General features: G+C 30.2%; 1 protein-coding gene across 3 annotated transcripts in view; it reads right to left on the bottom strand.

Annotated features, from left to right (window-relative positions):
• The window catches only part of LOC105205062 (ankyrin repeat domain-containing protein 12), a 72,760-nt gene that overhangs the window by 20,893 nt on the left and 25,163 nt on the right, over positions 1–26,704 (bottom strand). The window contains exons 1-3 of one of the 3 annotated variants that reach the window (XM_039450751.1): positions 22,246–22,394; positions 21,339–21,611; positions 1,296–1,429 (exon numbers count right to left, since the gene is read on the bottom strand). In XM_039450751.1, coding sequence (XP_039306685.1) covers positions 1,296–1,429; positions 21,339–21,366 — 162 coding nt within the window. In that variant the 5' untranslated portion in view covers positions 21,367–21,611; positions 22,246–22,394. Of the gene's footprint in view, positions 1–1,295; positions 1,430–21,338; positions 21,612–21,868; positions 22,193–22,245; positions 22,395–26,704 lie in introns of those variants that run through there. The other 2 variants (XM_039450367.1, XM_039449990.1) reach the window with 2 other exon arrangements.

Genomic DNA, 26,704 nt, shown 5'->3' with positions numbered 1-26,704 from the left:
TATGAAGGTATTGGGCATTACAATCGGGCAGAACTGTTATAATTTTTGTATGGAAGCCAACAAGCGCCGCATTAAATTTACTCGTTTACTGATGCTGCAAAAAAGGCTTGCAATTACATATTATTTGCAATTACTTGTAATTATATCGACCAGAAAGCAAGAAGAAAAGATTTTTAACATAGAAAACCAAATGTATGGTGCTGGTATCACAGACTGAAAATAAATTGAAAATTTCTTTCTCTGAACTCTAATCAAAACTTTAAATGCGTTTTTCTCAAAACTGCATTTTTCAAATCGGATGGACGCATAACTTTAACAGATCTTCATGAAATTACTTGCAATTTTAATTGTAGCTTTAAGATAATTCCTCAAAGAAGTATGTACGGATTTTCGATTTTATTGCAAACTTTTTATTTTATAAACAATTTTTTCTCTAAAAACGAAACTTTTTTTAAACTCGAATCATTTTTAGGAAAAAAAAGAGAAGAATTTTAAAATTTCCATACGTACTTCTCTAGCTAACCATATCTATAATAGATTTGAAAACTTTTGGGTTTTTTATTTTAGGTCAAAAATTGTAAGAGGAATCTATCCGCCCGCAACACTTTTCAAAACTGATTTCTGCGGTTATGGAGCTCTAACGCCACCATTTTTTATATTAAAATAAAAAAAATTTTTATAAACTTAAATATATGACTAGTAAAGCCCTTAACTTCAATGTGCCTGTTTTTTTATATGTTCTTAAAAAGAATTATCAAAATTCACCTTTTTTCGTGCTCTAGTATGTTGTTACTCCTTAAGAAATCTAATAGATTTTTTATATCAATATCTATATTTAATCGATATTTTATAATAATATCGATTTAATTTTTATAATTATAAACGTGTACATGTATATGTGTATATATAATAAAAATAAAACATTTTATAATAATTTTTTTTAGACATAGTACAGTTTAGTAAAAACAAAGTAGACTTTACTTAATATTTTGAGGATATTTAAAAAAAAAAGAAACCTCTAAACTTGTGTTCGGTTTTTGCATATATCTGTTGTCTATGTTTACATTTTTCGTTTTCTATTGATTTTCATTTTTACCATTTTTAAAACAAAATTGTTCACGATGTAACACTAATGATAGAAAATGATTAAAATTAATAATCTAATATAAATTAAAAAAAAAAAAAAAAATGGTTAGCTTTTATGTGAAAAATTCAATTATTTCTATTAAAATTAATTATTGTCTTAATACATTGCATTATGGTATAAATTAAATTTTATTATTGCTGATATGTACCTGTATGCTCACGTTGCCCTGGCGGGAATTTGAAATTCCACCGCCTTTCTTTTCATCCCTTGCTCCTCGCACCTGGTTAAGTCGGAGCGTCACCCTCGGCGAGCTTCCAGACTGCCCAGTTCCCGATCTGTCGACTGTACAAAGAACAAAATATTTGTTATAAAAACAAACGGATTACTAGAATGTTTCACGAAAATATATAATCTTCATAATGTGAAAATGAGAAAATGATAAGACAGCAGCAGCAATGGAAAGCGAAAAGGAAAGGAGAAGAATAAGAGATCTCTGTCTGCTCCGGACAAAACAGAGAATATTTTGATGATAAAGTCACAGAAAATATGAAACGTCTTTTGCATGTCATTAAGACATAATAAAATAATTTAAATAATTATTAAAAGGGATGTGTACTGCCAAACATAAGGTCTTCTATGTGAAATCATATATTCTTCCTCAAGAATCGTTTTACATACGTTTCGGTCTCTGATTCGGACCATCCTCAATATGACAAAGAAGGATGTGTTTGGCTCTTATTTGGCATTACACATCACTTTTAATTTATTACTCGGAGCCTATCCAACCTTTTGACTTTAAGTAATTATGTTTAAATCAAATGAAATTATGCACTTTGTCTAGCAAGTATTTTATGTACATATAATATAGTAAAGACCAATCTTAACTTCTCAAAATTGGTCAACCATTTTTGTCACTAGAAATTTGGTTGTTAGTTGTGTGATTGCTACGTGTCAATCACGTCTTAAACCAATGGAAATGTCGCTGCGATGTAACAATCATAATTTGTGACAATTACAAATCCGTAAAGCCGTAATCAAAGCCGTAACCAATTCGAAGAAACTAACTTCAAGTTTAGTTAATTTTGCTTCAATTGATCAAATTCCAATTCATTCGCAATCTTAACCTCTAGTCTGATTACGACTTAACGATACCTCGCTCGCGGAAAATATTCAGGAAGTAAATCAGACCAATCATAGGCGCGCTGATAGTGTAAGAGGTCACAACCTATTAGCACGAGAATTGTGCACTGTTACTAGAGGGGAAACCGGGGTCAAAAATAACGGGACAAAAGTAACAATCCAAATATTTACAAATCTATAATAGATACGTATGTAAATCTATAATAGATACATGTGCGTTGAGTATATAATAAATGATCAACGGCAAAAAGATGTCAACACTTTTTTTTCGGCGAATTTCAGAATGCAATTTAATTTCCGCGATTGGTTCTTACTTATGGATATAATCAGTCTAATTAATTACGTTCATCCGCTTTATGAGCAACGTTAAGTTTCGAAACTTATCAAAAAAGTGTTACAACCTCTTTGTTGTTATCCAAAACATAAATAATTGAAAATCGATTGTCAGTTTTTCGACTACCTAAGCTGTGTTCGGAAATTCACTGCTAGTACTGAAAATCTATAGTATATGTAACATATACTATAGATTTTCAGTACTAGCAGTGAATTTCCGAATGCAACCCTAAGCTTTAAGCACGTAGTGCTTAAGTACGTTTGTGGAAAAGAAAGTATATTTTCGATAACTAAACGTTCTATATTTAAGTTTAATTATTTTAACATATAAATTATTGATAATTATTTAATTAAGTTATTAATTGATTGTTAAGTTAACGTTTAAACACATGGTTAAAGTCTATTGTAACATTATTCAGAGTCGAATATAACGTTACAATCGATCCCGGCTAAATTTTATTTTAGAGCATAATAATTTACAATTTCAGAGCATGTACAATTTTTTTTTATTCTAAAATGTCTCACATTAAAATTGGAAAGATTAAGGAGCAAAAAAGTATATCAGTTTATAAACAGGTATACGAGGAGGTAAATAATAAATATAAATATTGTAACACAAATTGAAAACCATGCCTTTTTACGGTCGTAAAAAGACGTTTTCAATTTGTGTTAAAATATTTATATTTCTTTATATTCAACAAACTGAACGCCGATTATTCTTTCTTTAAATTCTTTAAGGAAATAGGGGGGGGGGGGTTTAGATGTTAGTGAGCATCGAGTATTATTAAATAAATTTTAATTTAATAAAAAAGTAATATTATTAATGCTTGTTCAATTATAACTGTGTTAGAACCAAAAAGTAATCGAATTTGAAGAAATATATAAAATCACACAAATAAATATAAGCACTAAGATCTAACTACGACCGTAAAAAGACGTTGTTCTCAATTTGTGTTGTCACAGTATCGATTTAATCTCTACTATAAATATTTTAATTTATATTTACTTTAAAAGTTTATTGTATTTTTCTTCACACAATAAATAAATTTTTATAAATTCTGATTGTTACTATCGATCTTCTATCGTATTACAATCGACCTTATGCCCAGGGTTGTTGTAACATTTTGTCTCTATTTTTGACTACAAATTTTGATCCTATGTGTCATAAGACTGAAATGTGACGTTTTTCATAAAGTAAAATAAATATGTTAATTGAAGTAGCAATAGTTTTCTTTAGTTGTAATAGTTCTTTCATGATCAAACCCCAAAGATAAATTGTTATTTTTGACCCAGTTTTCCCTATTAAAATAATCCTTCCTTATGTTTAATTATACAAAACTGCAATTTGATAAAGACAAGTGTACAAACTTGTCTATTTCCTTTATACAGGCTATCCTATATCATGATCGGACCAATAAACTACCAAGCAGCGAATCCTTGAATAAGTTAGCAATACCATATTTACACGATTGTTCTTGTTTAAAAATTGGGACACTCGCACTCTTCGAAGGTTCATTCTAGTTATACTATATTATTGAGCTTAATGAACAGTTATGACGTCACAAATGCTTACAATGCCAAAGCGAATGGCACAAGCGACACTTAAGTAGTAACGAGCCAATTCATTTATATTTCATTTGCACTTCATTCACGGTGCAGATAAAGGAGAATTGTCAAATGTGTAACACTTTAGTTATTTTCTGTTATATTTCGCATTTAGTGCAGTTTTAGATGCAAATCAAAATTTAAAATTGTAGCTTGATGTTTCAAACATTTATTACTTGTTAAACCTTTTAGTAATAAAAAATTAATTTGTTATAAGGTTTTCTGTAACATGTTGCAAAAAGTCCAATTCAGAAAATCGGTCGCCCAAAAGCATATCTGTAAATTTCTCATTTTTTCTTAAACTATCTTCAAAAATATTAAATTTATCAATTAAAATAATTAAAAATATAAGAAATCATTAAGTGATATTTATTAATAATTTATTTAAAAAACGAACAAATATTCAATAATTAATAAATAATATTAGATGTACAACTTTGCTTCCACCGTTTTTTTTCGACATTCGAGGCTTTATTATAGAAAACTGGTTATACATTTACGATTCAAAATATTGTCCATCGCTGGCCACTACTTTCTCCGATCTTTCGGACAGCGTGCAAATCTCGCGTCGAAAAACTGCTCATCTTTTGAGCCAATCCACGTATCGATTCAATTTTGACTTCTTCATAAGAACGAAAGTGCTGGTCAGCCAGGCCATGTGCCATTAATAAAAAAACGTGATAATCAGAGGGAGCAATGTTTGGAGAATACGACAGGTGGGATAGGACTTCCTATTTCAATGTTTCCAAGTATGGTTTGACCAACTTTGCGACATAGGATCGAGTATTGTCATGCTGCAAAATCACTTTATCGTGTCTCTCGCAAAGAGATTGTGTATATAGAGTGGAAGAATCAGCCACAAATGCATGAGCTAATAGAAAGAGACAGAGAACAAGAGATCCCTCAATAGTCACAATGCGAGAGAAAGAGATACCTCCCCTCTCAGCTACATTCAGCTCAATGCGCGCCCAACATTAGACAAGGATGAAGATGGCCCTCTCATATTCTTTCTTTTTCTATTATCTAACGTTTCTACTTACAAGAACCCCATGCCTATTACAGAGGTTGGCTCTCGTTGTATTGCGGCCATTTGTCTTTCAACGCTCGGCTTAAACGTATTAATTGCTTTCGATACAGATCGCCTGTGATGGTTTCAAACGGTTTTAGCAGCTCATCATACACTACGCTAGTTCCACCAAATACAGAGCATGACCTTTGAACTGTGCATAATCAGTTTGGCCGTCGATGTGGAAGCATGGCCGGGAAGTCCCCACGATTTTCTACGTTTGAGGTTATCGTAATGAACTCATTTTTTGTTCCCAATCACAATGCGATGCAGAAATCCCTTCCGTCTTTGCCTTGCAAGCAGCTGTTCAAAAGCAAACAAATGCCGTTCAACATCTCTTTGTTTCAAGTCGTACGGCACCCAATTTCCTTATTTCTGAATCATTCCCCTGGCTTTTAGGCATTTTAAAATGGCTTGTTCACTCCCAATGATCCTGTTAATTCTTCTTGCCTTTGATACGAGTCTTCATGAAGTAATGCCTCCAATTCTGCATCTTTGAAAACCTTCTCTCTTCCACCGCCATGCCGATCTTCCATGTCAAAATCACCGTTCTTGAAGCGTTGAAACCACTTATGACACGTTCTTTTACTAGTAGCGGTCTCGCTATAAGTATTTGAGAGCATTCGATGAGCCTCAGCTTCAGATTTCTTCATGTTGAAGCAGAAAAGTAAAACCTCCCATGACGAGAATTTGGTCCGTAAACTGACATTTTCAATCGAGAATAACTTTACGATGCGGATATACATCGACTAATGTTTTGATGGGGTTATGTTGACAAATGTCCAAGCTTATTGTATGACGTCTACATCTGTTTATTTCCACCACCACATACGACTAAAGCCATCTATTGAAAAACGGCGAAAGCAAAGATGTACACCTAATAATAATAAAGTAACAATACCAAAATAAAACTAGCTTGAATTTATTTTTGTAATTGACATATTTTCATATTAATTATTAATTTTACTGTTATCACTTATCAATCTTACATTATTATCATTTTCATTGTAGTAAAATTTGTAGTAATATGAGTTAGGAAATTAAAAGTTAAAATTGTTAATAGAGTTAAAATTATTAATTCGCTATGTATTCAGCAACTCTCTTTACATATCTCTACTTTTCTATATATTGTCTCGTAGAAGTAATATTTTGTCATGAACACTTTTTGGCTTGTTTTAAGAAGTTACGAAAACTCGTTAGAGTCAGATTTTACAATTTGGTCCTTAAAACATAATAAACCTTATAATACATTTTATGATAAACAAGATTATCTCAGTATACTATAGTGCCTCAGTATACTATAGCGCAGATCAAGTAAAATATCAGAAATTTTTATTTTGTTTTTTCCAAAAGATTATTGTGCAATAAATTGCAAGAAATTGTCTTGATGATGCCTGTGTTCCAATATACACTGCTAGTACTAAAAATCTGTAGTTCACGTTACGTATATCATAGATTTTCAGTACTGACAGTGAATTTCGGAACACATCTATAAATATCGCAACGCAATTTTTTTCGGTATTTTAGTAAACAAATTTAAACATAGAACAAGTATCAAAGATGCGTCACGTTCTGAAGATTCGAGAACAGCTGTTACATCAGAAACTATCAAAAAAGATTCATGATATGGTTTTGTCCGACAGGCAAGTAAAAGTGCACGAGATAACAGAAGACATAGATATCTCAACTGAGAGAATTTATTTCATTTTGCATAATGAATTAAATATAAAAAAATTTCCCGCAAGAGGAAAGCTAAACGCTGCAGAATAAAAACAAGTTCGTATGCAAACATCAGCTAAATGTTTAAAACTTGATTAAAAAGAATCCAATAGATTGTAGCGTTTTGTAACCATAGATTTACAATTACACACTTGAATTGAAAATGCAATCCAAACAATAGATTGAATAAGATAAAACTTTGAAAAAAGCAAAGACCGTACTATTGGCCAGAAAAATGGTGATATCAGTTTTTTAGGATGCAAAAGAAACTTTTCTGATCAACTACGTTGAGAAGAAACAAACCGTTACTGGTTAATACTATAAAGTACTGAAGAAATTAAAGGTAGTTATCGCAAAAAAAGTCACAAAATGGCTCCAAAAAGGCGTTGTTTCGGATTTCCATCTATTCCCAAATCTCAAAATTTTCTTGATCAGAAGAAAGAGATTTAGAATGAATAAAGAAGCCATAAATGATTATTTTGAGAATTTCGAAAAAATCTATTTCTGAAAGGGAATCGAGAACCTGGAGAAACTTTAGGAGAACTACGTTGAGCTCCAAGAGGATTATGTTAAAAAATAAAATATTTTATAACTAAAACTATTATCTTTAATATCAAGTTACTCTTCAATCCACCTTGCATTTTAATATAATCATCGAAATATAAGATATCTTTTCAGACACAATATTTTTAAATAGAGTCAAAATATTTTTAAAGTAATATAATCTTAATTATCAATATGTAACATATATTATAATTATATATTAATTATTAATTATTATATCCGAATAAATTATTATAGTGCTTAATGCATTATGTTATGCATAGCTCACATAGCAACTTCAGTAATTTCAGCTATGAGCATCTCAAATATTAAATATTTTAGAAGTATATATATGTCAAAATCGATGTGACATTTTTTAAAAATTTATCAATTTAGAATTTAATTAGTTAAAAATGATATTCAATTACGCTGATTAAATTAATGTTATTATACTGGTAGAATAGTCGATGAAGTACAATCGAAACGTTTTATGTAATATTTTGTTAGGAGAATAAATTTTTAATATTTATGTAATTTAGAAAATCAATTAATCTATTCGTAAATTAGCTGTTTTTTTTTCTTTGTATTTTGTTTTTGTAAAGATGTTTTGGAAATGTTTGTCGACTGATGCTTTTAATATTACTTGATCAGATAATTTAACTAATATTGATTTTATTAATTAATGTTTACGTCGAGACAAATTTGCGACGTATTTGTTGCTGGGTCGTGCCTCGAACGAGGCACTGAGTGGGGTCGGTAAAAAATTTGCGTGACACAAATTTCAATTTGGTAGAAAGTAGTTATATTTTACACTTAAAAATTTACAAGCTTTTATTGCTTGTGGAGCACTTGAATCTAATAACAAACTTAGGCGGAATGTGCACTAACACATGTGAAAAAAAGATTTAAAGCCTTAAGGGCGAAATTCGGCGAACGCGCTATGCAACTTCACACCTTCTTTCGATAATCGCACCGCAAGGTCTCGAATATCAAAATTTAGCAAAATACTCGTCGGAGCACTTGTGTACTCCGAGGGGCAGAGTTACTATAAATGACTATCACTCGCAATCGATCACGACTACGCTTGCGATTCAATCGGAGCAAGAGCGATTACTCCGCCAGTCGGTGAAAATGGCGGCTTTTCAGGAATCGCGGGGTGCCTTGTATGAAGACAATCATGAGCACAGCGAGTGCGAGCATGAAGCGGAAATCTTTTGAATTTTGATTAACGGTCTTGTTAATCCATGCGATAGAGATCTTCAAGAAATTTTGACCGCTTGACTGCTCTCGCGTGCGAGCGCTCGACTGCGTGCTTCTATAGCGTAATTTGTTCGGCTCCGGAATTCTGGAGCATGATTTCTCATGTTCGGCACTTCGGCGCGCACTTAATTACGAAGCACAATGATGGTGTTCACTTCACGCACGCGCTTTATCACCAAGGCTGTACGCCGCCAATCGCCCTTAAGAGATGAAATAAGTACGGCACGACACGACCGTCTTTGTAAAAGATGGAGACGACAGTGGCAATTGTGCCGGTTTCGGTTATTGTCACGTTCAACTTCATAATTCTAGCGTTACGATTGGACGTGACGTTACCCTTGTTTAGATTGCGAGGGCAATCTATTGGTCGGCGATCGGCTGCGCAAGCAGGTGACGAGCCGCGCAGTCTACTGATAGCGCCACCTGATCGTGGCGCTGATAAGAGTGCTGCCGCTCGGCGAAGCACTCCGGTGCTCCTGCAGCAAAGACAGAGATCGCAAAGAGCATCCTTGTCGAATCCCGAACAATTAATTTGTTTACACATAAAATGTATTTTTAAAATACGTATTTTACTTATATAAATGATGTTTTCTCAAATTTGCAATTGACATTACTTCTTGTCAATTAAACTCAAGGATACAGCAAAAGATGTTAATAGAGATTTTATAATACTTGTTCGACACCATTTAGTGATATCCATCAAAGCGTCCAGCAGGCTGCTTAGTTGCGGAGCAAACATCACGCTCTGTGGTTGGACAGTTTCAAACGCTCACCATTTAAGAACTATTGACCCCACATTTTGCTATTAACATTTTCAACTCAATTTTTCATGAGAAATACGTACGTGCCGACTCCTCCGGTCGACCTAAATCACCTTGTACATTCATACATTTAGAATAAAAATTTGTTCAATATTATAACGCACGATGATTAATCTCTACGCAATTCGGGATATCATCGATAAGAGACTGTGTAATTAAGCCCTCTTGTAAGAAAGATTCGCATGCGCATGCTATTTCATAAACGCATCCCTTTCTTCCTTCTTCAATAAATTATTACGTTCGTTCTATATGCATATACATATGATGAACTTTTACCTATAGAGTAATTGATAGAACTCTATGGTTAATAAACTAGCATTGATTAGAATTGTGTGTCGCGTTAATAATTTACTGAATTATTATCTAAAAACAAAATTCTTTTTCTACAATTCTTTTCTTTCCGCTAATATTTTTTATAAGCAATAATCTATTATGACAGAAAGTGTATCAAAATATTTAAATTGAGAAAAACCGCTAATTAGTCAAAAACAGATCTTAGTGCTCAATAATTTCATAAGTAAATTTATATACATTTACAAGTTCCTTCAAACTGCGCACTGCATATTTGTCGGTCTTTCAAACTAGTAAAGAATTCGTTGCAAAAAATATTATCTCTGCCAGGTTTCCTACGTTCCATGTGGACATCTTATAATTAGTTCAACCACCAAGCACTTATTTTTAAGATTATATATTATGTACGTTCTTTTTTGTATTGTAAGGTACTTTTAACTTTAGAATTAAGTTTCCTGAGTAGCTACCGCGGTCATATTGATGTCGGCCATATTGAAATAAAGCCTATTCAGACAAAAAAACACGGTTAAGCTAAAGTTTTATCCGTGGTATTTATCAATAAAAAGAATTTAGATAAAACAAAATAATGAAATCGCTTTAAAACACTTGTAAAAATGGAACTCAATCCTCCTTTTTTTGTCTAATAGTCAATAAATAGTCGTAAAAAGCACTTAAAGTGAAGCCTATTCAAGCAGGAAATCATACGGACTGCTGTTAAAAGAAGTAAAAAAATGTGCTTTTACTTATAAAATTCAAACATCTTTACTTGCGGTTTTTTTTTTTACGAATATAGTAAATACGAGTCAAGTCATATTTTCACAATAAAACCTAAGTAATAATAAAATGACATACAAAACAAAATCTCACCATGTCATGTTTCACGCCTATTAGTTTTAATTTTTTGCGCGATATTACGCCATCATCAACGCGGAGTTGATTTTTTTAAGGAGTCAGGAGTCTTAAGTTTAAAAAAGAAATAGCGCGTGCCTGTATTGTCTAAACAAAAATGCATCAAATTTGCATAGAATATGATGTAGGATAAATTTTTAAAAAAAGATAAAAAAAAGTGCCAAATGTGTGGTTGGTTTCCCCTTTTTTATATAATGAATGAATGAATAAAATATTGTTATTCAATTTGTTAATTATCTATTTCTGAGATATTGTCTTTAAAAAGTAACCAAGATTTTTTCAATTGAGGATCTGCCATTTTACATTTTCGAATTTTGATTGCAGATTTGAAAACAAAAACTTAAAAAATCCCATATGTATAAAATTTTAATTATGTAGAAGACAGTTATATTTCTTTTAATTTGTTGAATCTCCATTAGAAACTACTATATATTATTAAGATCTACATTAAAACTTTAAGAATTTCAGATTTACAATCGGCGATTCTAAACATTTCCATATACTCAGAATCAGAAAAATATAGTTAAAAAAATTTATGTAACAAAAGAAAATATACACCTAGACATGTCATACATGACAAAAGTCTAACCTTGAAAATTGCTATGGAAAAACAAAAAGAGATTAAAATGTCGTGTTTATTCCATTGTAAAGAGCGTACTTTTCTCTATTTGCTATTTTAATTTTATTAAAAAAAAATATAAAATGGCACCACTATTCAAGATTTCCTTGTTTATAAAAATGCATCATCACTGTATCAAAGATGGTTTGATTGATCAACCTGCAATTTTACGCATTTTTTCTAAACACTAAAAATTAGTGTTTAATGTTTGATTTTTTTTATAGTGCTTAATTTGTTTATCGTGATCAAAAAATAAGCAAATTTTATAGTAAAAAAATTGCTAATGTCGACTGATCAAATGCCATTTTGTTCCAACGCAATATTTCAAAAAACAACTGTGTCAAGTAGCCGAATACGATTCAGCACTTAATTAGATCCATTTTTGAATTTACCCTTTAAAAACGCGCTTTATACCTACAATATATGCTTAAAAGACATGTCATGAGAAGTAGGCTGCAGAATTAGAATCGGCAGCAACGCGTCTGTTTAGTGCAATAAAAACTTGTGATGAATTAAGCATATAAAATATTTTTTATAAAAATTGCAATAAAGTTTATGAAGTATACGTTATTTTATGGTTTATTTTAACATATTACAATATTCAACTTCCTAATTATAAAAAATAACTAAAATATAAATATCAATTTATTAGAATAAACATATTTTGTAGAAGCAACGTACTCAATAAATAAGGCTCATTTACATAGCTAATGCTATGATTTCATTTTTTGTTATGTGTAAACACTAAAATATGACTTTTAATGCTGCTAACTTTTGAGAAGCTAAAATTGTAACCAAATAGCTAGAAATTTTCAAAGTTTAAAAGATTAATGAAAGATACAATTAAAAATAATTGTGATGTTTAACATTAGAGTGAGCTAACAGCGAAGTATTTTAGCCTCACTAAGTTTATTTCAATATCCCTAAAAATAGAAATTAAACAGAATGAAATAAATAATAATAAGCTATATCAGATTGACGCAATTAAAACATAAGATCAGAAAGCTTATGTTAATCAGCGGTTCTTAGTGGCAAATAACAATTTTTAATTTTAACAATTTCCAACTTGTTCAAATTGCGCGCCATATATTTGTCGCAGTTGAAACACAGTCAATGAAGCCAGAATATATAATATTAATGCTTTAAAAAAATATATAAAATTCCTTCTCCCCCAAAAAAGTGTAAAAAATTTTATTGAAAAAAAAATACATATCAATAAAATAAAATAAGTTATTAAGTGGATCTTATTCGGCTCAAATACTTTATATGTTTTAACTTTATAAAGTTTATGTCATTTTGCTTTCTGATGAGTCCTAATAAGTTCTGATGAGACAGTGACCATGGTAAACGCTATTTTTAAAAACAGTTTTAGAAAAACTTAAATAGCAACGCCATTTGATATTATTAAAATTTAAATGTCAGAGAAAGAGAGAGAGAGAGAGAGAGAGAGAGAGAGAGAGAGAGAGAAAGAGAAATAGAGAGAGCGCAAGAGAGAAAAGTATAATCTTTACAATGAAATAAACACAACCTTTCTATCTTTTTCGTTTTTCACAAAAAATTTCAAAGTTAGGTCATATTTTGATCCGTTAAATGTATAAAGGGTGGGAAAAAAATAGCGGAATAGCAAAATATCTCTAGATTTAAGCATTTTAGAAAAAAGTTTCTGATAAAAGTTATAGGGTTTCAAAAGATTTATTTACTGATCTTATCAGTTTGATCTTGGATGGCGTTGCCAAGATCAGATCAAAATCACATTAACTTTTTTAAATGGAACACCCTATTCTGATCCTAGAATCTAATAGCTGGTGTCAAGAACTTTCCAAAACATTATAAGCAAGTTTATTTTCGTTAAGTACATTCGGAGTTACGAAGCTTGAAAGTTACAGTACACTGTAGCTTTCAAGCCTCACAACTCTCAAAGTACTTAATATAACTTCTTTGTAGTGTTTTGAAAAGTTCTCGAAATCGATTACAAGAAAATACAATAAAACATATAAAATATTATTAAAGTACCGATACCCCTTAATTAAGGAAGTATTGGTGTACTGTAACTTTCAAGCCTCATAACTCGGAAAGTACTTAACAAAAATAAATTTGTTTATAGTGTTTTGGAAAGTTCTCGACATCAGCTATTAGATTCTAAAATCAAAAATAGGGTGTTCCATTTAAAAAATTTAATATGATTTCAATCTGACCTTGGCAACGCCATCCAAGGTCAAACTGATAAGACCAGTAAAGAGATCTTTTAAAACCCTACAACTTTTATCAGAAACTTTTCTATAAAATGCTTAGTTTTTGAGATATTTCGCTGTTCTAATACTTTTTCCCCACCTTGTATGCCATCTTAAATGCTTTTTTTTGTATCGTTCATCCATATGCGTGCCAATATTGATTGTAATTATATATCCAATTACGCTGAACACCCAAAATACAAATTGTATTGTATTATAGTATTGAAAAATTAATCTTTCATAGCACGTAATTATTTAGATGAGTCAATGATTAATCGATGTACAATCCTATGATACACGATAGGGAATCGTAAGTAAGATACGAGGCACGCATTCGTACTTTCCACAATTTAAAAAGATTGCAAAATAATCCGTCACTTCGCTGTTGTTGCTGCTAAGTTGAACTAGAGTCCTAAAAATCAGAGAGGCAACATAGAAGGGTATGATATGATTGGCAGTCTAAATCACGTGACACAGATCCATTTTTTTCCTTGCTGTAGCTGTAATCGCGCAGTATATAAACGGTTTGCCTTTTTTTTTTAAATAGAAAATAATCAAATTAATCGATTCAATATTTTCTTCTTACAATATATCGACTTTCATATATCGCTCGTTCTAGTATCCATCAGGAAAAAAAATAGCAGTATCGACCTAGCCAAACCACGCCGTGACGCCTCTCTGATTTCTAGGACTCTAAGTTGAACTTGTTTCGGAGATGCGATCATCCTGTTGATGTCGATGGCCGCAGCCAGCGATCGTAAACGTGTTCCGCGTACTTGCTAGTCAGCGATTTCCCTCTCTCTCCCTTCCTTCGTTCTTTTCTCCTCCCTCTCTTCCTCCATCAACTCGTCTTCCCCTTCTCTTCCCTTCCTTACCCGATGTACCGTTCTTCCTCTCGCACCGTCTATCTCTTTGTATTATCTCGCTCTTTCTCTCCCGTCTTCGCCGATTAAGCGAGAATGTCGGTTCCTTCAAGATTTACCTTTGGTTCACGTGTTCGGATCGATACGACACGTAACGCACGATGCGCACAGTCATGGAAGAATTCAGATCAAAAACCACGCGCTCGGACACGTGGTCGATCTATTTATCACGAGAAAGACTCAATCGCGCCAAGAAAGTGGATCTCCGAATCGACAAGCTGCAGTCGTGTTAATGCAGTCGCTGGTTCACGTATCACAGCGCCGCGGCTAACTGCTTAGCTGCGCTACACTGTGCAACGAGGCCAGGCAACATGCCGAGAAGCGATCGTGGCCGTGGTGCGTGGTGGCCGTTTGCTCACGCGGCAGTTTGAGCGACTGTGTCGCCGCGTCTCCGTCTTCGAAGTCATCGTAGAAAACGATACCGACTCAACGAGCGACACGTCACTTTCTGAAGATGTCATTTCTAATTAAGCACCACTCGTTCGTGCGTGTCATTATTACAAATTCATGCGCGTTGATTGTCTGTCTTATATCAAATATATTATACTTAAAGGATATTATCATCGATTACAATTGTTATCATATTGCCCAGATAACATTTCGTACAAAAACAAAAAAATGCAATCAATTTTTTTCTAGCAACTGTTACCGTTATATTGCTATGGTAATGGCAGAATTATTTACTGAATTAAACTTTTACTTGCAGCTTGTCGAAATATTGTCATAATCATACATTTTTTATCACATTTGTCGCAAAGTTACTGTAAAGTTGTTATACTTTGCCTGCTCTTTTTGCTTGAACTATTGTAAATGGGGACTCACCTTATTGGCAACTTAATTGCAACATTTTTTAATAAATCAGCAAAATGTCAACAAAGTGTTAAATAAATGAATATAGAAAAGCATTGATACATTCTATATATGATATGAAACGTAAAATGTTGAAAACAGTGTAGAAACCAAATATTAATATTTTATTAAATACAAAGATGAAAAAAAGCTAATATCGATCTTACAGTGGTCTGCAGCACATTTTTAGTAGAGTACACATGTACAGTGTGAATTGCTATCACGTCGTATGACCAAAAGTGTGTTTAAAATGTGTGAGAGAAAGACAAGATTGATAACGTTACCTAAAAAAAAAGTAACGCGTTATCATTACTAGGAAAATAACAATTCGCTACTTTTTTTTAATGCTAAAATATTAATTAAGTTATTAAATTTTAAAATTATATTATTTAATAATTAATGTTATATGTAATAATAAGTGTTAAAACTGTAAATTCTTTAAGCTATCATTAGATAGAACATAGCTTTTTTTATATCTATTAACTCTTATCAACCATCGTGGGGTCACTCGCGTCCGAGCAAAATTTCTCCTATTGCGTACGCCGGTACAGTACATGCTACACGCACCCATACCCCGCTTTAAAAAAATTTCGTCGGTAAGGAAATATGGCGCTGCAGTGACGCTTTTTAATTGCTATTTCAATACTTAGGTATGAAAAATTCACAGTGCACGACTGACTGACCCTAGCTTTGCAGGTGAAGGTGCTAAAATTGAAAGTAAATCATTTTTTATTTTTTATTAATTTTATCAATATATTTTTACAATATTTGTAGTTTTTAACTTTTTATTAATGAAAGTATGAAATTTGATTTTTGTTATTCTAGAAATGTTGCATCATATGTATATGTATAATTTAAAAAATATATATATAAGGTAGCCAAACCAAATAAGGCCCACCTAAATTATTTTATTTTTTATAAATTCTATTTACAAAGATATTAAAATAAACTAAATGAGAATAAATGTTTATTTCAACTACTCGCCAAAATAAAATTATCATCTATATAAAACATTTTTAAATAAACAAAAAAAAAAAATGTTTTTAACTCTGATCTTGGGCCTTATTAAATTCTTGTGCTTTTAATAAGGCCCGAATTTTAACAATAAATTGAAAATAACAAAAGAATTAAATTATTTTTCAACTCACTGTTAAAATGATTATTAATTACAAATACGATATTAGATACCTTTAAGATCTATTTTACTGTAAACCATCACAATTATTGTTTAATTTTGTCTATAATTCATATTTTAACTTTAAGAAATCCTGGCTATTTTAGTGCAATTTTAGCTTATGGAAAGCGTTATTGAAAATCGTTTTTCTCTGTTGCAAGCCACATACATACAAATGGTAATAACAATAAATGTATAAGTGGGCCTTATTTAATAATACATTATTTATAAAAAAGTATACTTATTCCAAAAATCGATATATACATATATATATATATATATATATATATACACATGTGTGTTTTTTCTATAATTAGAAATTTGAATAATATTATAATATGTTGTAATAAATCATAAAATAATATATACTTATTAAATTTAAAACAAATTTGTATAAAAACGGCTGATTTACCCATTTTATTACAAGCTTCTATTGCACTGAATAAACGTGTTTCTACCGGTATTAATTCTCTAATCCCTCTTTACTTACATCCTGACATATCTTTTAAGCATATATTTCAAACATAAAGCGTATTTTTAAATGGTAAATTTAAAAGTGGGCCTTATTCGACTCAAGTACATTAAGTATAAAAATGTAATTTGTACTTTTCAACACTAAATTTGTATTAAAATTTATTAAACTCGGAGAACTGAAGCTATAATTAGTGAAAATCTTACATTATCCGCTAATTTTGTATCATAAGAATAAGCATTATTTATGTTACAAATTAACATTAAATTATGAATCCAAATCAATGGAACCTTATTTTAAGGGAAAAAACCACATTAAAAGGCTGTTTTTAAGCTTTTTTTTTACTATTTCTTCGAGGCGGATAAAATAATTGGAATCTATTTAAACTTTGGTATCATTTTGTTCATATTTTCAACTACATGTAGCATTTTTTTCAAGTCGTTTCCTATGAAAATGTCCAAGATACAAGTTGCCGTCTATCAAGGTCATCATCAGAATTGGTCATTTGCGGGAAATGTGGAAAAAGTTATAATGGAAAACCATGGTTTTAATTTAAAAAAACCACGTGAGTTAAACCGTGGTTTAAACCATGCCAACCCTGATATTTTTCAACAATTTTTTTCTTTAAATAAAAGTTAGAATCTCAGAAATATGATTGAATAATCAGCATTGACTGAAAAATGATTTATTGTGAAATTATAAAAGAAAAACCATTAAGCAAAAATGAGAAATTGTTCAAAAATCCAGTTTTCGTTTAAAAAATCATATTTCCGTAAGAAAAAACTTTTAAGGATTTTACAGTAAAGCGTTTTAAAATTAAAGAGTCATACTTTCAAAAAAAAATTATGTTATTGTTATTTTTATTGAAAAATATACTTACGTAACAAGGCTAATATGAGGTATTTTTGATCAACTTAAGGTATCTAAAATTGAAAATTGATGTGTTTCATAATATATTTCAGATCCTGCGCAGAAGTCCCCTTTTCCATGGCAATATAGTATTTTAACTTTAAACAAAGTAACATACGCGAACGGATCAGTTCAAATGTGTTTCATTCAATTTTTTTTTTACATAAGATTACTCACGAAAAGTTTCACACACAATCGTAGTCCTGCAGACTCTAACAAAACTTTGCTGCCGTTCGAATTCTAGTTGATCAAAAAAAGTTGATCAACCATATCAATACAAAGTATTTCATACTTTTTTTATGTCTTAGTCCAAATCCCCTATCTCATTCCGTCTTCACACAGCAAGCATTCAAAACTTCATATGGGGTATCTCAGACCCACTTGTGAGTTTAATGGTTTAAACATTGTTTTTAAATTTTAAACATTGTCACATTTTAATCTCAAAATTAAACACAAATTTTTTTAACAATATTTAACAAAAGATATTTAAAATTTTTCATGTTTTTAAAAGAATTTTTTTTATTAAGATATTATCATGTAACTCTTCAATTTCTGTATTTGTTTTTATACAACCGTAACGTTGCTTCATCGACACGTATAAAAATTTTGTTGAAATTGTTTGTACAGGATTTTTTCATCCTTATCAACTCATTTTCGATTATGTTTTGTCTCGTTTGTCTATATAAGAAACGATGAAAACCGAGAATGATAGTATTTAAATTTTTTGTTTTGTCTATGTTATTTGTATGATGATTAAAGCTGTCAAGATCTTTAATAAATTCATGTGTCACCTCTTTTTTGTTTATTCGATGGAAGGCAAAAATTGCTTCCTAATTATCAAAGGTTACTGACGCACAGTGGTTTAAATCAATTTTATAACACAAAATTGTCCTAAATTTCAAGTAATTAATTCGAGTATTTTAAGCGTTTTTTATTGTTGTAAATATTCTAAAATATTAAAAAATACGAATTTTTGTCAATAATATTAATTTGCAATGGCGTACACAGAAACGCAATTTTATGCTCTCGATCATTAATATACCGTTGCCAAAACCATTTATTAAGTATTGTCAATCGTTGTTATTTACATAAAATATGTTCTATTTGTGAGATTATTTTACTGGAATAACACTTCCTATTAGGTAATTTTGTATTAACTTTTTATATTTGGTGCTAAATTTAACATTGATTACTATAGTTATAGATTAGTAGTTCAATACTTATAACTTTGAATTTTTTAAAGTCCAATAAAAAATTGCAGATATTTGCAGATATTGAAATTAGACTAGATTTTATTATTTTTTATTAAGAAACTTGCTGTACGGTTTATAAAATTATTGTAATTTTTATAAGAAGTATTCTGTTACAAATTATTTATATTAATATCATTATTTTTTATCAAATATATATGTATACATATATTAATTCTAATCAATAATTAATGATTTTTATTACGTTCTGAGAGAGATAAGATCATAAAATTAATAATGAATAATATATAACAGCATTAACACAAAGTTTGAAATGTTTTCGTGCTATGAAACGCGATCAAATGTGTGATGGCAGGATATTGCAATTTACGAATATCAAACACATTATTTTACAAAGTTCTAACATTGATTCAATTGTTTTTATATTGTAAGCCTATAACTTTCTAATACAATCTCAGTTAGCACATGACCTATGGAATATACCTACGAAATATACTAGTAAAAAAAAAGGCTTCTTAATTCTCAATTTGAAGAATTTCAGTTTCTAGTTCCACGACTGTTAACTATGCAGAGGCATTAATGACAAGGAAATTAATAAATCTAAGGAGAAATGTCGCTGTTGCACTTCAGCAAGCATTCGACTCGCACATAACGATTTTCCGCGCACAACTTAAGCTCGTGCTCAAATTTCCAAACCCTACTAAAAATACATAGTTCTCACATAAAAAAATGACAAATAGATAATACATGATTTCAGTTTAAATTAATATAAAGATTGGAAAAACTACAACAACAAAGACAACAATAATATTTCACAGCCAACGAAATGTAATACATGTTAATACACCATTCAACCGTTACAATTTTATATTATTTTCTTAATATTGATAGTATTTCAAATCTTAATAATTATGTATTTTTTGTAACTAGGCTAATAAAAACTAACAAGTGAAGTCAAAACGATCCCAATTTAAACATTAAATTAAAATATAGGTTACATTCTCAAAAAGCTTGTCTATGATCTTTCTTCGTAATCATCCTATCTACTAAACAAAATACAAATTACATTTTTAAGAGAAGGCAAAAAAGTGTACGTGATCCATAATAAAAAACCTATTATACTAAAAAATTCAAGCAGTAACATCTTTAATTTTCCTTTTGCAAAGAAAAATTTGATAACTGGCGCAATTTAAAGATTTCATACTTTTTTTTAAATGCATATTACTTGAGTTTAGTGAAATAACACAATTTTGTAATGTTACTTTTTTATAAAAAATTAAAGATATTATTACTTGGGTATTTTGAAACAACAGATTTTTTTTTTAATAAGAAGCCTTTTTTACGTTTTTGTTAAAAAGTAATTTTGTTTAGATCATGCATTTGATGTCATCTTGTATAAACAGTATGTTTATTTTTTACGAAACATGATTACAAATTAGCATGATTGTAAATAATTAACCCTAAAAGCGCTCTAAAATCATTAATGTGATTTTAAAATCATATCAAAATTTAATATTAAAACTTTACTGTGATACAAAATAATAAAATAAAATTGTATTGTTTTAAAAAATTTCTATAATTACAGAAATTGTTATTACAAAACATTTTCAAAAATGGTTTCATATAACTAGCGATAATAGATTCCTATTCCGATTCCCTTAAATTCATTACAAGACTCGCATAAAATTAATAAAGCAGCAAATGTGTACGCATACACAAATATTTATATATAAAATCTTATCAGTTTATTTACATAATATATTTAAAATATTGCTGCATTTTAATGTTTTTAAAATTTATATGTGAAATTGCAATATATCTTGGAATTATAATTATATATTTTACAATGAATCTTATAATCATAGTTGCGAGATCTTATGCCATATGAGATTCAGTCAATTTTCAAATTTTCAGTCAAGTTTCAAATTTTGTGATTCGGTTTCTTTAAAGTACAGTAATTGTACAGTACTCGGTTTTTGGAAAAAATAAAATCTGACAAAAGTAAACGCATGCAAGAGATAGGAACAAAGAATTAATTTTTTAATTTGATTTGATTTAAATTTAATTTTAAATTCAATTCGCTTAATGCCTCGCTTATTGAGGCAGCTTTAGATGTTGCATAACTTGTATCCATGCTTACGACGGCCCTGGTATATTTAAAAGGAAAGAAACTTACCTTTATTTTGCGGTGGTGTCCTCCGCATCTCACAGGGGGCTCCACTGTCCTCAGCAACTTGCGATGCAGCGGTTGCAATACTTCCGGCTGCGTGTTGCTGTTGATACTGTGTTTGATGTTGGTAGGATTGGGGCTGCGTTTGCTGCTCTTGTTGCTCGTTTGACGGCGCTGCTGCTGCCGCCGCTGTGCTTGTTTCAGCAGGACAGCATGGACTGTCGGGAGCGGCTGTTGCACTCTCTTTAGGTGAACTAATAGCGCCTGTAATGTCTGATCCTACAAATGAGTTGAAAAGATTTCCGTGTCAAACCCTTTCAGAGATTTCTTTTTACGGAATAATAATGCAAATAATAGCGAATCTATTGGCTACTTTCACCATAATATAATGATGAAACAATAAAAGGTTAGAACGTCGTTTCACTAATCAATTCACTAAGAATATTAGCGCAATATCACGAACTCCAGTTGTTGGAAATTTCTATGAGTAATACATCTTTCTTCGAAAAAAGTCGGTGAAATCTTCAGTAACTTACAGCCCAAGGATGAAATCACTTTGTGTTAACCACGATTCGTCAATCTTGCTAAGGAATAAATCACGCGAGCCTTCGACTTCTTCAAGCTTTCGTGTCTTTCTCAAAGTTCTACAGTTAATCAATTGTTTTAATTGGCAGGAATCAATTATACGCGTAAAGATGTCACGATGTTCGATTGCTTCAACGAGTGATAAATGGATTGTCGTTAGTCTTGTCCACTATAATACAGTATCGATATGAAAATCCGGCAGTATTACGGTCTCTCAGCTTCGTGATTCAATCGATGTCACAATATTCGATCACTGTCCCCTCCCCCTCCCCCCGCCCCACCCCGCTGATGACTATATGCCGTCAACGATAGAAAATATCAAACCTACGATTTTCGCGAGACTAACAAGAGGATCGCCATACAGGAGCAAACTCGACTCAGTTCAAAGTACGTATGGCGACATCTGACGGTCTGTCGAGGAAAGTCCATATATATGAGTGTTACCCGATACATACGCGATCACGACTTCTCGCGAACTGGTAGCCATGTTGCACGACGCGACAACGGCACTTGGTTCGCGCAATCTCTCTCTCTCTCTCTCTCTCTCTCTTTCCCTCTCTCTGCTTCTCCGCCCATTATGCATGATACGTGCCGCAACATAGCATTCGCGCGCGCACATTGCCAAGCGCAGGGCCGTCCTAGAGAAGATAAGAGAGGTGTAGTCTCTAATTCAGTACTGTATATAGTAGGAGTCTCCCACTGCGATATTATTCTGCGTTCTCCCACACTTTTCTCTCCAAATTCTTTACCAAAGCGTACTTAAGGTGACCAATTCCAAAATTGAAAAGGGAGAGAATTTTTCATCAAAAGGGAGGAAAATGAGAGAACATCAATTTTACTACGCGATAACTGAAAAAAGATATAAAAACATTTTTTTACGCGTTTTTTAAAATTATATTTAACAATTTAACTGAAAATAATATTATCACATATTTAATGTACTTTTTTGCAGTATTTTAAACAAAAAAATTAACTAAAAAATAATAAAACATTTTTAAGATATTTTTAAAAATAAAAAAGTCTTTTCAATATTCGTTTTCTTTGTTGTATTTATATTTAGCTTTTGTCTTGCAAATCTAGCAATTTTTTTATTTACAACATTGTTGTAAAAGTCCGACATTGCACATCCTTAAAATTGTATTGCACCATTGACACAACCTTTACAGTATCAAGAAATTTTAATATTTCTTCATCCTAATTGGTCACTCAAAGTAACTCTACCCGACGAGTACAATTTTTGAACGTAACCCATTTAGATAAAAGAGAAAGCTGTATAATTGTGAGACATCTTTGTCACAATATTTTTGATGGGCTGCAATGATTATCTGTATCACAAAGTTAATACTAAAAAAATTTTCTCTATTCTCTATTCTCAATTCATTGTTTTCATTTAACAATTTTGAAAAATGAGGAATTTCTACAATTTTTATGGTAAAAAAAAAAGAAGGGAGGAATCGGAGGAATATAATTGAAAGGATGGAATTTCCTGCCTTTTTCCCTTAGCTAGTTCATCCTAGCTGTTTACTATACCGTCGGTGAAGAGAAGAAAAAAAAAGAAAAGAAATCGGCGATGCTCATAATTGAAAGACTAGTAGAGACTTTAGGTCACTTGGGTAAAATAGTTTTTAATATATTTTGCTTGACAAACAATTAGGTGTGGTCGCAATATAATCTAACTCAAATAAGTTCTTTTCATATACGAGTCTAGATTAATAGTGTCTTCTTAAATTAACTGTTTTAAGTTTATTTATATTAATATACCTAATCAAATAATAACAAACACAAGAAATTTTTTGTATAAGTACATACATATATTTTTTTCTTTTTATTGTTAATTTTTCGAAAATTATAAACTTTTTAGTATGTCAATAAGATTTAGTTAAATTAAAAATTAATTTCATTTTAACTTTATAAAAATGTATTAAAAAAAAGGTGAAGGTTTAGAATATTTTTGCTGATTATTGTATGTGCACACACACACACACACACGCGCGCGCGCGCGCATTACTTAAAAAAAAAAAAAAAAAAAAAAAAAAAAAAAACGCCAAGTGTATGTACGCACCTCAATGACAAAATTGCTGTATCAAAAATCAAAGCAGTAATATTTTTAATTCTCCTCAATGATATCCCAAAAAATAATATTACAAAAATGTGTAATTTAACTCAATATGTATTTTTTTTTAATGTATAAAATTTTTAAATTATTCCAATTAGAAAGAAATTATATACATTTTCTTAAAATATAATTATTGTACAACTATTTAAAAAAAATAAAACTAGCGGTATGTATCTTTGTATTATCATTTAGATTTTTCTATTCCAAGATTTTCTATTCCAATCCAAGTAATATATTTTAACGGAATATAATTTTTAATCAAAGAATTAGCAGTACAAAATAAAAAAAATTTAATTGAAAAAAAAACGACACTGCTAAAACGAATAAAAAAAAACAATTTATCAATAATAGTAAATTTAATCTCTGTGTATGTAAACGTTATTATTACTTTATTGTTTATTATACTTGAAGGTTAAGTAGCTAGGATTTTTTACATTAAATTTTTATATACAATATTTGCGGAAAATATATTTACAAGAATGTAATTAATGCGGTCTGGACACGTCCAGTTTTTACTTCATTATGATCCCATTGGTTATTTTAGTTACTCTAAACATGTTTTATGAAACTTAATTCTATGAAAATTGTACAAAAATATAATGGCATTAAACTTTTGCTGCATATATTTTTAGTTACATTCAAATTTTGCGTATATAATACAATTCAAATTATTGCATATACTTTTGTATTTAAGATTTTATGTATAAAATTTGTGAATAAAATATTATACTTTTATGTTTTATGTTTGAACACATGACTAATTGTATGATCTAATATTAGTTTTTAACAATCTTAATGCACACAATAATCTTAATACATATAACATTTTAAAAAGGTTTTTTTTTAGAGTAAATGTTATATTTAAACTGTTTATAAAAATATTTTTACTTTAGAATAAAATACTTTGTATTTTATGTCTAATCAAATATTTGGCTAATTGTATGCTCTAATATGTTTTTAAAGAGTCTTAATGTTTTATAAAATTTTTTAGAGTTAACATTATATTTAAATTGTTTATTAAAAAATATTTTTTAAATACAAATTGAACAAGAATGCCTTCTACGGTCGCAGTTCCTCGTGCTTGTATTGTTTGTGTGATTTTATATACTTTCCTCAAGTTCAATGAACTGCGCGCCGAATTAATTTTCAGTCATAACACAATTTTAAATATTTTTTTGTTTAATAACAATGTAATATATGATATTTTTTCCATAGACTTGGTGTAATTCTCTTTTTTTAACATTTTTGCATTTTTTGTAATACTGTCAGACATAATTTCTTGATTTTTAACCATATGATGTCAATAAATCGTTTTTTTTTCTGAAGTTTCTCTCTTTCCGGGGAGGGGGGATTATTATATATGCTTCTTAAAGCTTTAATATTATTATTCCGGCTCCATGACTGTGTTTCAAGTCCGACAAAATACGCAGTTTAAATTGGAAATTGTATATTTACATATAAAATTATTTATGTATATTTATATATAAAATTATACAAAAAAATATATATATGTAAAAATTAAAAATTATTAATCGACACCAAGAACCGCTGTGACTGACATAGGTCTTCTATTCTCGCGTTTTAATTTCGTTAATCTGATATAACTTATTATTGTTTCTTTTTTTCTTTATGCGTATGTGTATCTCTTCTATTTTCTTAATGATTCAAAATATTCCTGATAAGAATTTTGCACTTTAATTATCTTTTTTGTTTCATTAATTTAAGCATTATATATACATATAAATCATTTGTAGCTTGAACTGCATTGCATACTTGTTTTTGTGTAATAATTGGTCAATTAGCTTGATTTGTTACTTTAATATATGAATATTTTATCTGTCTTGTGATTTTGACATTGATCATTGAAATTCAATAATTTCACTAATAAAGAAACGACATAGTAGATTTGTCATGGATTTTAATCGCCTTCAATCGTGATGAATCTACATCGAAAATAAGTTGTCATGTCCAAAGCGTCATGTTGAATGGATCTTGGAAATAGCATTTTTTTAATATTTAAAATTGACGCTGTTCCGGCGTTGAGAATAACGTATGTTATAAAAGTAAAAGAAAGACATTCGACAAGCTTTGTCTAGCTCAGTTGATAAGGCTACGGGTTACTATCGATAAAAGTGCAGATTCGATACCAGATACCTCGCGGCATAATTTCTTTATTTTTCTTAATTTTATAAAATATGTAGATATTGATTATTTAAAATATACAGAAATAAATATTTTGTATACTTTGAAGCATATTGATTTTGTAATATATTTCTTTATACAAAAGTAAAAAATAAAATATCTTTACAGACATATCCTATTTATATTTCGAGCTTGATTTATATATAAAAAAATTTTCTATAATTCAGGAAATAAAAATTGTAAAAATGATTATGTTATGTGACGATGTGACAGAAAGAGTTGCGAGTTTGCTCTTAAATCCGGGTTTAAATCCACCCAGAACAGTCTCTTGATAGTTAAGCATGTTTTGCAAAATCAGGCAACTTAATGCTGAGCATGAATTTTCGATCATTATCTTTTTTTATTATCATCATGTTGCTCTTATGTTGTCAAAAAGCAATTGATTGATGAAGCAAAATGTTTTCCACAAATAGAAGTCATTTTGTTGGCCACAGAATGAGCAACAGTTGCTCTCCGTTTGCTCTAAATC

The sequence above is a fragment of the Solenopsis invicta genome, chromosome 1, assembly GCF_016802725.1.
Source record: "Solenopsis invicta isolate M01_SB chromosome 1, UNIL_Sinv_3.0, whole genome shotgun sequence".
NCBI classification, from domain to species: domain Eukaryota; kingdom Metazoa; phylum Arthropoda; class Insecta; order Hymenoptera; family Formicidae; genus Solenopsis; species Solenopsis invicta.
The sequence above is the reverse complement of the archived record's forward strand: the minus strand, read 5'-3'. Positions and strand labels throughout refer to the sequence as shown.